General features: G+C 36.2%; 2 protein-coding genes across 2 annotated transcripts; both read left to right on the top strand.

Annotated features, from left to right (window-relative positions):
* Positions 1-5,719: 5,719 nt before the first annotated feature.
* LOC130994859 (beta-fructofuranosidase, insoluble isoenzyme CWINV1-like) lies at positions 5,720-8,642 on the top strand. Its single transcript, XM_057919966.1, has 5 exons — positions 5,720-6,887; positions 6,973-7,131; positions 7,225-7,463; positions 7,539-7,626; positions 8,230-8,642. Exons 1-5 carry the CDS (start codon positions 6,078-6,080, stop codon positions 8,440-8,442), a joined length of 1,509 nt encoding a protein of 502 aa, XP_057775949.1. The 5' UTR covers positions 5,720-6,077; the 3' UTR covers positions 8,443-8,642.
* A 1,805-nt stretch (positions 8,643-10,447) lies between these two features.
* On the top strand, positions 10,448-13,561 carry LOC130994915 (probable ADP,ATP carrier protein At5g56450). The gene is made up of 2 exons (XM_057920053.1): positions 10,448-11,150; positions 12,717-13,561. Exons 1-2 carry the CDS (start codon positions 10,827-10,829, stop codon positions 13,344-13,346), a joined length of 954 nt encoding a protein of 317 aa, XP_057776036.1. The 5' UTR covers positions 10,448-10,826; the 3' UTR covers positions 13,347-13,561.
* Positions 13,562-13,879: the final 318 nt, after the last annotated feature.

Here is a 13,879-nt window from a genome sequence, read left to right as displayed (position 1 = left end):
AAAGAGGTGCGACATCGCGATGCAGTGAAATTTTATCCACAAACTCAAAGATGCATTCTCCATCTTTCAGCACTTCAAAAAATAAAGGGGTATTTACCTTGCAACCTAACATTAATCCTCTTTTTCATTAACGATCACTATGATGTTTATAATAACACAAGACACTTTATTATGAATGGGTGTACGGTACCATTGGAGTAACTCTCAAACAACGAGAACCCCATAGCGATCATGAAATGTCGTTTAAACAATGTCCCACCGGTCTTACACCCAAGCATCTCATTCAAAACAATCCCTATCTTTATCTTGTCTCTATTATCCACCCCAAATAATGAGAACCATTGTTCAAATAAATCATTAGTAGATTGTTTCTCAAATATCTCGATAGATTTTTTACCAGGTGGGAATCCAAACACTCTGTACACGTCATTACTTGTGACTGCAATACGTCTTCTAGCATCGACCTCAAGCTCGCATGTTTGTGAGTTGAACTTATTAATAACCCAAAGTGCCAATCTACCAAGCAAATCCTTTACTTACAGATCTAATATTCTACCAAACCCAATTTCTCGAACTGCACTTCGTTGTGCATCATTTAACTTTTGTATTGCATCATAAAAAGCTGTTGGAGTTGTTATTGTGTTTAGAGATAGTCCTCTAACTTTCCTTCTACTGTAAACTTTTGTGAAATTTGGTTTTACCACAGTACCAGACAAACTAAAGTCCGGTTGAATTGTCAGATCCACGACATTAGTTGGCGAGGTTCTTGTGACGTCTTGGAATATAGATGTCAATCAAAAGATATGTGAAATTGTAACCAAAACGGGTACATATATCAGATTTTAATAATAATATCATTACTTTACCGGTATTCAATTTCCTTTTAGCTCCTACAGATGACGGTCCACGACTAATTGAAACAATTTTAACTTTAGACTTCCCTGCGTTTAACATACTATCAACTGCTTAACCAATAAAATATATACAATTTTAAAAACAAATAATCGATGAGTATAATAATATGTATATCGAATACTTTATATCCATTACTTTTTAAAGTATGTCAAATACCTTTATCGCTAAAAGAAAGACGTGGGTATGTAACCTTCATCCGCTTCCTGTCTGGAGAAGTGTAATTTTGTACTGGTGAATCTATTAACAAAAAAAACAATGTAAGCATAAGCTTGTGCACTAATAAAATATAAAAATTTACTTAAATTTACCAGGTATAATAATAACGTTATCAAGATCCTGCTCCCTTTTAACATCTGCACCAACAAAAATAGTTAAGTTTTACTTAAACATAAACGAAGCATGTTATTGTATATTAATAATCTCATCGAAGAATTATCAAATCTCAATTCAGCCGTACATAACCTCAATTCAATATTTCAACACATTACAATACAATTTATAATTATTTTTATATTTGAAAAAATATCTGATTTTTTGTATATAAATTCAACATAAACCTCATAGCCAACATATTATTAGAAACTGATTAGTAATAAGAATCCCAGTGAGTACAAAAGTCAACGGATATATAGTACTTTTAATAAAAATTGTTTCAATGAATTACGGTCTAGATTGTAACAATATGAATCCTAGTGAGTACAAAAGTCAATGGAATTCGAGGGAAGGGTTGAGGGTCCAGAGGTGCTTGTAGCGTTTGGAGAGGACGTAGGTGCGAATGACAGATTCGAAGTTGAAAAAGGAGAAGACGTGGGTGAGCACGCTGTCAGGGAGGCTGCTGAGGCGATCGGGGTAGGGTTTCCCGATTGATTCTTCGATTTTTCTCGATTTCTTGCGCTTGGGCTCCATGGAGGAAATGGGGAAGGTGGTGATCAAGGTAGGTTAGGCGGCAAATTTTGGGAAATTTCAGATGTGAATCGAGGAATGTTGGGAAGGACTATATAAAAAATAAAAAATCATTTGCTATTCGTGAAGAATAAATATATTAAACAAGCTGATATACGACATTTTTTAACAACCACTGCAACTAAATGTTTAGAACTAATTAAATCGTAAAGAACGATTTGAATAAGTACAAATTGAAAACATTGCAATATACCAATACAATTGAATTCTTAAAAGACAAACCTTTATCAGCCTGGAGATCCATCTCCACGCCGGCGCCGAACAAGATCGGGATCGTTTATGGTAAAAAAAAAAAACGAATGTTTTCAATGAACGGGAATGTAACAAAAATAGGTTCGAAATAGATGATGATCATTATGTAGAAAATAGGTGAGAGATTTTCGGGATTTGATGAATTTGCCAAAATTATGAATCAATGAAATTGACATTTGTATCCTCAACTCTCCTAAAGCAAATAAATAGAGACTCTGCGAAATAATACAATTGAGATCGGTTCTTAAATCAGAACTATTGGATTAGACGAAATGAAAGGCATGGATTCCTTCTCTATTCTCTATCTAAGGGACCCTTTTTTGTTGAATTGAACCCAATATATATATATATATATATATATATATATATATATATATATAAAAGCTTGTTTTGCGCAATGTAACTTCCATGCTCATAATTAGTATATAAATTTCAAAATCCTGCAAATAAATATTTATTCAGTAATGCGACAACAATAAATAATTTAAAGCTATTGCATTATAGGACTAAGCATTGGAGATGCCAAAGGAGGTAAGACTTACCTTGTCGTTTACACTTGCGCCTTTAAGCCTCTGTGTGTAGATAAAGCATCCAGGGAAGACGATGTATTGCCTAGATCCAACCTAAGCAAGTAAAAGGCCAAAAGAAAAAGTTCTAAGTCGACTATTCAAACTCAAAACATGACACCATAGGCAGATTCAACAACAAATATAGAGCAACAAACGATCTCATGAGAACCAAGCGGGATGCTTCAGCAAAAGAGATAAACAACACAACCATATTCTCATACATATATAAAAAAACAGAATATCTTGTTTAATTACACCTGCAACAGAACACATTCTCAACCAAGAAAGGCCAAAATAATGTAGTGAACCATGACATAGTGCCCGGTATGAAGCAACTGAAGTTTCGACAAATTAAACAGCAAGCATTAAAACCCGAATATGAGCAATGTAAGTGTCAAGTGATTTGCGGTGGTAGCCTTAGCCATCGAGAAAGGAAACAACAATAATAAGCTATAGAATTTTTCCTTTGTGATGAACAACCTATCTACTAAATCTCCCTTCTATAGATAACAAAATTGTAGTTTAAATTTTATGGATTATCTTCACTTATTTAAGAAAGAAGAATATATTATGATAACTGGCCCGCAAACTATTCCGGCCAAACTCATCACTGAGACCATTAAAATTCTACTAATTAAATTATAAATGATGCTAATCGTTTGTGACCTCAAGGGAGTAGAAAGAAGAAAAGTTTTCCGCCACCCAAAAAAAAAAAAAATTAGAGTTGCTGTATATGTAATTAGTAATTTTTGAATTAAAGTGATGGAGAAATTAAAGTAAAAGAAGAAAAGTCTCTTGGAGTAGTAATTTCGAGCTCCTTATATCCTTCTCAAACAGAAAAGGAAAAAGTCCATTCTCTAATCATATTTGTGTATATGTTCAAGTTCTCATCGATTTTTATGAAGTAAATAGGATAACAATTAACATGACGTAAATGCAGCTTTAATGACAGTAAATTTCCATTGTTAATTCGAAGAATACGATGCATCATTAATCATCTTAACAACGGGAAAGGATTGGGCTCCAAGAACTGCATTCTAAAAAGTGAATATATGCTCGATGCTGAAGACACACGACATAATGAGAACGATAATTCTAATCAAAATAAATATAAACACATCCAATTCATATACCAGACGAAGCGAGAATCAAAACTAACCTCAAACGGCCTTCGAAGAGGGGAGGCGGCAACCGGAAAAAGACTAAGAGCGGCGGCGGAAAAGCACAGCGCTGGTGTAGATTGTATCGGACGGCGCAGCGCGGTTTGATTAGATTAGTGCGATAGACGATCGGCTTTGGAAAATCAATTTAAGAGAAACTATGGGTTAGGGTTTGGCGATGAGAGTGAGGATCATAAACTTGATGAGGAGATAATGGATTGAGTTGGAGAAGAATTATAACTTTAATTAATTTATATTTATATTTAGAGTTTAGTTTAGTTTAGTTAGTACTCCTACATAAGGTAAAGATTTATATATACGGAATTAGAGTGAACTTCTTCCATAGATAATTCTATTATCTCCCTTAATTTACTCAATGTCATTCTCTTTAAAAAAGAAAAAAAAGAAAGAAGTCAAAATCAATTGAAAAATCGTGAGGGTGATAAGATAATTATATTATATCCCTTAATTCGCTCAATGTCATTCTCTCTTTTTTTTTAAAGAAAGAAGTCAAAATTAATTGAAAAATCGTGAGGGTGATAATTATTTAATTATTAATCTATACTAACAATTTTATATTTTAGGGGTAAAATAGGCAATCCACAAGTTGTCCCTTAGATTGCCATTCACTCTTCTTCTAATAGTATAGATATAGAAGTATAGATATCATTATTAAAATTCTGAAATTACTTATGTACCCTATAAGCTAATCTGGCGTTAATTAGATTATATGATTTTAACAAGATCTGTCCGTCCAAAATTCAAAATCTAATGGCCTAGAATTGTTCTTACTTTATAGGCTAAGTTTGAGTTTTATTTTAGCGCAACCCTATTTGTATATATTTATATATATCAAAATCTTCATCCTAATAAAAGAATAAATATTATCATACGTTATGTACTAACTAAACTCTAAATATAAATATTCATTAATTAAAGTTCTAATTCTACTCCAACTCAAATCCTATCTATCATCTAAAGTTCTAATTGTTCTCCAACTCAAATCCTATCTATCATCTATTGTAAATATTATCTATATAAATACCACCAATGAGAACATAAAATAGAAGTACAAAAATATTGAGCAAGAAATTAAAGACTGCCGAAGACGCATCTCAACAATTTTAAGACTGCCAAAGAATGCATCTCTTCCATCCTCAGCCGGAATCCTCCGACGACCGAGAGCCTCTCCAACAACAGTACGTATATTTTGCTCGTGTTTTTGTTTATCTCTCTCGAACGCGCATATTTTCCCAAAAGATGCGTATTTGTTAGAATATTTATTGTGTTTAACTTGAAGCTTTGTTTAGGTCTCGGAGACTCGGACAATACAGTTGATTCATATTTTACTTGGGACATCATTAGAGATCCATATATTATATATAGTGTTAGAGAACTTGTTCATAACAAGAATTTGTTGTTTGATAAATTCTTCATGTTTTTTTTTTTTTTGAGGGAATTCTTCTTGTTATTGTTTAGCAGACTTTGGAATAAATTTAGTGGGTTATAAATTTCATAATATATATATATATATATATAGGGAGCGGTTATTCAATAAACCACTCTTATTTTAAGAATTGCGAACCGGCAAAAATGTATGAATTTTATGCATAACATGCATGAATAAACTGTATAAAGGCATGAACTGCGAAAAATAATTTTTTGCTACCTTTGGGATTCGAACTCAGGACCATGAATTTATCCAACAAGGTGATGAATCAACCGTAGATCTTGATGATCTAAGGGCTGAAAATGGTTCCTAATTTATATTTTAAGAAGCGTTCTTATTTTAGCCTTCCCCTATATATATTTTAAGAAGCGTTCTTATTTTAGCCTTCCCCTATGTCTTTTTATGTTAAGCTCTCTTTGGATAAGGTTCGTGTTGCATCTTGTGTTTCACTTGCTACTCCGAATATATATATGGTCTGAATTCATAGTGATCATCAAACTCTCAAATGAACATAGAGGCCTAACTTAGACAACTTATTTCTTTTTATGTTAAGCTCTCTCTGGCTAAGGTTCGTGTTGCATCTTGTGTTTCACTTGCTACTTGTAATATGTTGTCTTTATTCTTAGGTATCATCACTTGTGCAGATTCGTCAAACTCCGTAAACATAGAGGCCTCATTTCGACAGTTACTTACTCATTTATGATGTTAGCTCTTCATGGCTAATGTTCGTGTTGCATCTCGTGTTTCACTTGCTATACAACAGGACCTATGTACTACAATGGAGTCTACCACTTGTTCTATCAGTACAACCCATATGCTGCCGTGTGGGGAAACATTTCATGGGCGCATTCGGTTTCTTACAACCTCGTTGACTGGATCCATCTCGAGCCCGCCCTCAATCCAACTGAGAACTACGACGTCAATGGCTGCTGGTCTGGCTCAGCCACACTTCTTGCAGGGGAAGGGAAGCCTCTCATTCTCTACACGGGCTCCGACTTTCTAGGCCATCAAGTTCAAAACCTTGCAATGCCTAAGGATCTGTCTGATCCCTTTTTGACAGAATGGGTGAAATCGCCACACAACCCTTTGATGCTTCCTGTCGAAGGCATTGATCCGGGCTTCTTCAGGGATCCCACCACGGCATGGCAGGGGCCGGATGGCTCGTGGCGTGTGCTCGTCGGGAGCGAGGTGGAAGGCCATGGAGCCGCGCTCCTGTATAAGAGCCGTGATTTTGTGAGCTGGGAGAGGACTGGTAGGCCCCTCCACGAGTCGAGTAGGACAGGGATGTGGGAGTGTCCTGATTTCTATGGTGTGGATGATTTTATTCACGTGTTGAAGGCAAGTTTCAATGATCACGACTACTACGTGGTGGGGAGGTATGATGCTGAGACGGATGAATTTGGTGTTGTTGGGAGTGATTTCATGGATGATGTGGTGCGGCTGAGGTACGATTATGGTGTGTTCTACGCTTCAAAGACGTTCCACGATGATGCCAAGAAACGGAGGGTGGTGTGGGGGTGGGTGACTGAGGGTGATGGTGATGATGGTGGTGTTAAGAGAGGGTGGAATGGCATGATGGTAAATGGTTTCTTTTTACATGTAATGAAACTTGAAATGCCATCTATCTCTCTCTTAAGAGTGTGTTGTCTCTCTCTCTCTGCAGTCATTTCCAAGAAGTGTTTTACTTGATGAAGGCAAGAAACAGTTGATACAATGGCCTATTGAAGAAGTTGAAGATCTTCGTGGCGAAAAAGTTGCATTAGAGAATAAAGAGATTGAGAGTGGGAGTGTGATGAAAATTGGAGGAATCACAGCTTCACAGGTATGTGATTTTTTTTATTTTTTTTTCCTCTGTTTATGATATGAGTCACATTTTTTGCTGTCTGATTCTGCTTCATCCTATACCTCAATGTAGGCTGATGTTGAAGTCTCGTTTCGTGTTCCAAATCTGGAGGGCGCTGAGCTGATCGATGAAGGATTGCTCGATTCACAGCAGCTCTGCAGGCAGAAGAATGCATCAGTTGAGGGAGTGTTTGGGCCATTCGGGTTGTTGGTCTTGGCCTCGGAGGACTTGACAGAACAAACTGCTGTGTTTTTCCGGATTTTTAGGCGAAACGAGAAGCGTGTTGTGCTCATGTGCAGTGATCAGAGCAGGTATGATATCTGAGTTTTCTGTTCATCAACTGTAAAAAAGTTTTGATGTTTCTTTGATCCACAATGTTTCAACAGGTCCTCGCTGCAGACTCCGGTGAAAGAGGCGATTTTCGGGTCGTTTCTTGACGTGGATCCTGATCAAGAAATCTCCCTTAGAACTCTGGTATGTATGTGTTGTTGTCTGAGAATCATTTCATTTCAATCTTGGATTTGAAATAATTTCCATAAACTGCAGATGATAATGCCTTCTTGATGAGAAGCTAACTGCATTGTTAGTTTTGGTGTTTTTTTAGATTAATGTGTTGTTCTCCTAGAGAATATTGGGCCCATTTTCATTTTTGGGCTTAGGTTTGAGTCATATTGGGTCCATTTTCATTTTTCGGTCCAGGCTAAGCCCACAAGCCGAATGCTTGAATTGTGGGCCGAGCCGTCCGATCTGAGCCTGTCGGGCTAATTCATTTCATCAGGCCTAAAAATACATAGTCCAGCTCACCCGCCTATTGTTTGGACTGGGCCGGGCTAGATTTGGCAACTCTGATCTCTCCTTGTGTTTTAATGTCGATGTTTCGTTGTGATATCATCATTCTATAAACATTAATGTGTGAATTTAAGAAACATAAACTACAATCTTGGAGTAGAAGATTTCTCCTTACTAATTCAATGTTCGGATGCATCCAATTTCGTGTTTTAGTATCGTATTTCTGACATCATCAATATGCACGTGACGAGTAGATTTTTTGAAATGAAAATATGCTTGTTTGTGCAGGTAGACCATTCCATAGTAGAGAGCTTTGGTGGGAGAGGTAAGAGCTGCATCACTGCTAGGGTTTATCCTAAGCTTGCCATTTTCAATAACTCTCACATCTACGCGTTCAACAATGGCGCGAAGAGCATCGCGATTTCGAGCCTCGTAGCTTGGAGCATGACGAGAGCTCAAATCACGCAATTTCACACGCGGAGAAAGTCATCAATCAGTTGAGATATTGTGTTACGTCTCAGATTTTTATTAAATTCGTCGTAAATTTATTAGAGAATATCATCTAATCGTCGCATCATCTCAAGTCATGTTTTTTTATTACATCCATTGATTATTTTCAGAGCTACAGTAATAAACTGACAAAAGTTAACTATTCTTTGAAAAAGAATTTCAAATATATGCGGCTATCATTTTTGTTCCAACTTGCTACAATAGAATCTCGAAAAGCATTTGGAATTTGATTCATTTTACTTACAGACTTTAATTTGTCCTCTCGTACGCTTATCGTACTATGAAATAATTCCTTTTCAGCTTTTACGCTAATTAAAAAAGAGATTATGGCCAAAAAAATACACGAATTTTTTAAACAATTGTAATTTTCACATAAATTTTCAATTAAATTAAAAAATACATGAATTTATATTTTTGTTGTAATTTTCACCTAAGTTTGACTTTCAACAAAATTAGCTTGATTGACCAGTCGAAACTAAATCAAATACTATATTAATTTTTATCTTCTTAGACATCCGAGCTTCTAAATATTAATCATCATCCGAAGTTAGACCAACATCAAGTGAACTTCTGACTGCCAGCTAAGCTCTAATATAATTTTGCTGAAAGTCAAACTCATGTGAAAATTGAAATAAAAATATAAATTCGTGTATTTTTTGGCTTAGTTGAAAGTTCAGGTAAAAATTATACAATTTTTTTCAAAATTCGTGCATTTTTTTGCCATAACCCCGTTAAAAAATTATACTAGTATCTAATTTTCTTTAGAAATTATATTTTATATATAATTGTTCTATTTTATCTTTATTATTGCCACTCTATCATTTTCACAAACATTTATAAGAGTATTTTAGTAAAAAAAATATTTAATTGTTAAATTCTCTTATATAAAAATTGAGAGAAGCAATAAGTTTTTCTCAACCCAAATCCCTCCAAATTATAATATCTCTATGATTTTATTCACTACACTTTAAATAACCTCTCATCAAAATTTGGTAATCAACTAAAATTCCTGTAATAATTTTATCACAAAAATAATCTATGACATTAAATTTGTTATGAATATATAATCACGAGAACTACATCGAATCGAAGAGAAATGGTTTATAAAGTAATGATATGTCAGATACTTTATGTGATTAACAGTATCGATTTGCCCTGGTTCATGTTAGCATTTTTTATATATTTATTTTGATTTTAATGTTTGAAAAATTATTAATGACGTCAACAACCATTTTTGAGGTGTTATAATTGTAATAAATGTATAAACAAAAAAAATGTCGACGTGAACTAAGTGAGAGTGATGCTCACGAATGATGCTTATATGAAGCATGTAGCATAATATTTCTCTAGTTTATATCGTTAAATAATGGGTTAATTGTTTATAAATGCATCAAGTATACTCATTTTTTTTGATTTTTAACTAAAATTATTTTTTTTAATAAAAAGTACATAATTTCTTTTCATTATTTGAAATTGATTCTAAATTAGAATTTCAGCCACACTTAGTTATAAGTGGAAGCTGAAATTAATTACGTGACAATCCAAAAGTAAAAATTTCCTTTCAATCTACAAGCTAGAGTTAAAATATTCAACAAAATTGATAAATTTATAGCTTTTATGTAAGATTAAGTGTGATCGAAAATCTAATTCGGATCGAACTTTAAAGGGTAATTGTATATAATATCATGAACTTTGTCCGAAATTCATTTTTTCCACGATCTTTAAACATTTTATTTTTTTTATCAAATATTTTGATATTTGTTCAATTTTCCCACAATTTTTTTTACCCTCAAATCGGAATCGACGTGACGCTGATGTGGCTCGCCGACACACGCCATTCCGATAGATTAAACGATGCGTTATTGATCAAAAAAAAAAAAAAAAAAAAGATTAAACGATGCGTTTCAGTATAAATCATTAAAAGGTTGTGCATTTATTGATAAAAAAATATACTCTTGACTAAAAATCCCTATATATAATTGTTTAATTTTACAAGATTGTCAACAACCAAAGCGCCGCCTACTCCAAATTCCGTTGCCAATGTAAGAAATCTTGCGATAAGGAAAAATCAAGAAGATTGGGTGAAAAAAAGTTGTTGCTGCCATAAATGGATATATAGAAAAGGAAAACCAAAAGAAAAGGCCGAAGGGGAGAAAAAAGCCACCATTTTTTTTGAAATCGTTTCCCGAAAAAAAAAAAAAGTCTTGCAAGTTGCAACAGAATCGGGCAAGCCCATTTCGCGAGCTAGCTTGATTTTCCCCAAATTCGAACGCAATAGCGCAGAATCGATTCCTGGAAGCAAAGCATCACAAATTCCAGATTGTAATCACCCCCCTTTCGAGAAAAGGTGGGAAATTTCGAATCTTTTCTAGTTAATGGCGGCGGAGGACGGCGAGGCAGGGGAGGAGAAGGGCGACGGCGGTGCGCTGAGCAGTTTCCACAGGGATCTGACGGCGGGGGCGCTGATGGGGGGCGTGGTGCACACGATTGTGGCCCCCATAGAGAGGGCGAAGCTGCTGCTGCAGACGCAGGAGAGCAACGCGGCGATCTTGGCTGGCGGCCGCCACCGGAGGTTTAGAGGGATGGTTGATTGCATTGCGCGCACGATGAGAGAAGAAGGGGTTTTGTCGCTGTGGAGAGGGAATGGAAGCAGTGTGATCAGATACTACCCCTCTGTTGCCCTCAATTTCTCTCTCAAGGTAATATTTTACAAAGTTTTCATTTGTGTGTGTGTGTGTGTGTGTGTTTCTAATTTGTTTTTGATTAGTTTCAAGAATTGGTGTGAAATGGTTGTGTTGTGTGGAAACTGGAATCAATAATTTTTTATGAGGTATTGATGAAGGGAATTTTTTTTGTGGTTGTGGTATTGAGATCATGGTGATGGAATGTTCTTGTATTTAACTGCCAAATAGCAATGATGGTAATCTGTGTAAGGGTAAGAGAACTAATGAATTGGGTTGGAATCTGAATTGTGAATCTGAAATGACTGGCTGTGCTGCTTAGTTTAGGTCTGTTTTCACGAGCTCATCGACATATTTACAGGGTGGGTCGAGTGTTCTATATACTTTCGTTGGAATAAATTAATTTCCTTTTCCCGTTCCCCATCTGAGCATTGTGTGTAAGAGATATATCCTTAGACGGGACTTTAACGAGAGAGAGAGAGAGAGTAGTGAATTGAGGTTGCTCCCCGTAGATGGCTGATAACGACTTCCTTATGTGTATCAGGAGCAGTTCTCCGTCCTAATCTGATTAGTGTATGTGGAAAGGCGAACGTTAGGTGGTCATTTTAGCATGATCGTGAAGTGGAGGGTTTTAGAAAGTTAACATAATGTTAGGTGCATCTCTTAGTATGATTACTGAGGTCATTAATGATGTTCATTCGCTATAAGATTGTCTCGTTTCATCATGCCATGTGATTTCAGGTTCAAAACTTTTAGTTGGTTTACACTAATCAATATTGTTATTGCCTGCGTTTCTCCTATCATGTTCCGTCGCACCATAAATTGTATAATTGGTTCCGTGTTTATAAAGCTTTTTGTAAGTTGGGCTTGGTCTGATGCAACCTACTAGAGGTGCTCTACTATTGGCTGTGGAAATTGATTCGATTAGAAGCAGATTATCGGTAGCAATTGCAAAATCCGAAAATAAACATGTCTACTGCATAGCTAATAGATTGATTTCAGCTAAAAGTATTTGTTTCTCATTGTTTGTTGGATTGAGGCAAAGGAATCTGAAAAACGTTATGATGGAATCTCCGGTAAAAAGATTGTGCAACTTTATGCTAAATCTTGATTACCAAGTATGTCGAATTTCATATCTCGTTGCATAAAGCTCTTTACACGACTTTGATACTTCAACTTTACTCAATGGTCGCTAAAAATGAGGCTGTAAATGTACTTGAAAAATGCCAGAAATACGAGCTGATATTAGAGTCAGTCGAAACGATTGTTCTTGTATTAATGCTCAAATCCTATCTTATTGACATAGACTTCATTTTCGAGCTATACTTTAAGATATATGTCAAAGAAAGAGTAGTTGCCTTTCTCGTTGGCCGTTATAGAAATGGAATAGGTGTTTTTATGAAGTTGCTATGATCAATATGTTCTGCTTTTTACGACTGTGACGAACCTTTACTCTGTATTAGATCTTTCAAAGCCCGATAACCATTAGAATTAGCTGTGCATATGCCATATGCTAAATTACATCTGTTTCTATTTTGATAATTTCTGTCACGTTGCTTTGTTGCTGACTCGATCTTGTGATAGGATCTGTACAGGAACGTCCTGCGTGAGAACTCACGGGAAGGCAGTCTTCTCTCCGGGCCGTCTGCCAACTTCCTCGCCGGATCTGCAGCGGGCTGCACGACGCTGATCATCATCTACCCGCTTGACATAGCCCACACGCGCCTCGCTGCTGATCTCGGGAGAACGGAGACGCGCCAGTTCAGAGGCATCGGCCATTTCCTGAGCACTATATATAAGAAAGACGGGGTCCGAGGCGTCTACAAGGGCCTCCCGGCCTCCCTACAGGGAATGGTCGTCCACCGGGGCCTCTACTTTGGCGGGTTCGACACCTTGAAGGAGATGATGGCGGAGGGGTCCGGCTCGGATGTCGTGCTGTGGAAGCGCTGGGCCACCGCCCAGGCTGTGACAACGGCGGCCGGGATGCTGTCATACCCGCTCGACACGGTGCGGAGGCGGATGATGATGCAGTCCGGCACGGAGCGGCCGATGTACGCGACGACGTTCGACTGCTGGCGGACGATATACAGGGTCGAGGGTTTTGCCTCGTTCTATCGCGGCGCGATGTCGAATATTTTTAGGAGCACAGGCGCTGCAGCTGTTTTGGTTTTGTATGATGAGATCAAGAAATTTATGAATTTGGCTGGATTATAGGAGTGAATATTTGTTTCAATTTTTGCTCATCTACACATAGTTTCTCTCGTCGCTTAGAAAAAGAAAAAAGGTGGAAGTTGAAAAGGTTGAGTATAATGTGTAGAAGCCTTGTTGTAATTCTTGGCCATTTGTGGCAATACAGATGTAATTTTTGGAATCTTGAATTAGGTAAATCAGAATTTATGGGGGAAAAGAAAATCTGGCAAATTTTTTCATGAGATTTTTTTGTGATATTTTTGGTTTTTTGTGTTTATTCGACTTTATCAATTCTATAATCTATTCGTAGCAACTATAGTAATTACTAATTACTGCTTATTTCATGCCCTATTGAGTATATTGACTACTAGTACTGATTATTGATTAATAGCAGTAACTTTCTTCGTGGGATTGTTTAATTGGAAGAGTGGACGATTTTGTGATGAACATTAGTATTACTTTTTTTTTTTTACTTGAACAATAGTATTACTTTAAAAAGCATCAATATATTCAAGAATTATCAAGCCTAAATTTGAATTGCAAAATAGTAATAATAA

The sequence above is a fragment of the Salvia miltiorrhiza genome, chromosome 7 (assembly GCF_028751815.1).
Source record: "Salvia miltiorrhiza cultivar Shanhuang (shh) chromosome 7, IMPLAD_Smil_shh, whole genome shotgun sequence".
NCBI classification, from domain to species: Eukaryota; Viridiplantae; Streptophyta; class Magnoliopsida; order Lamiales; family Lamiaceae; genus Salvia; species Salvia miltiorrhiza.
Note: the sequence above shows the minus strand (reverse complement) of the source record. Positions and strands in the feature narration are given on the sequence as shown.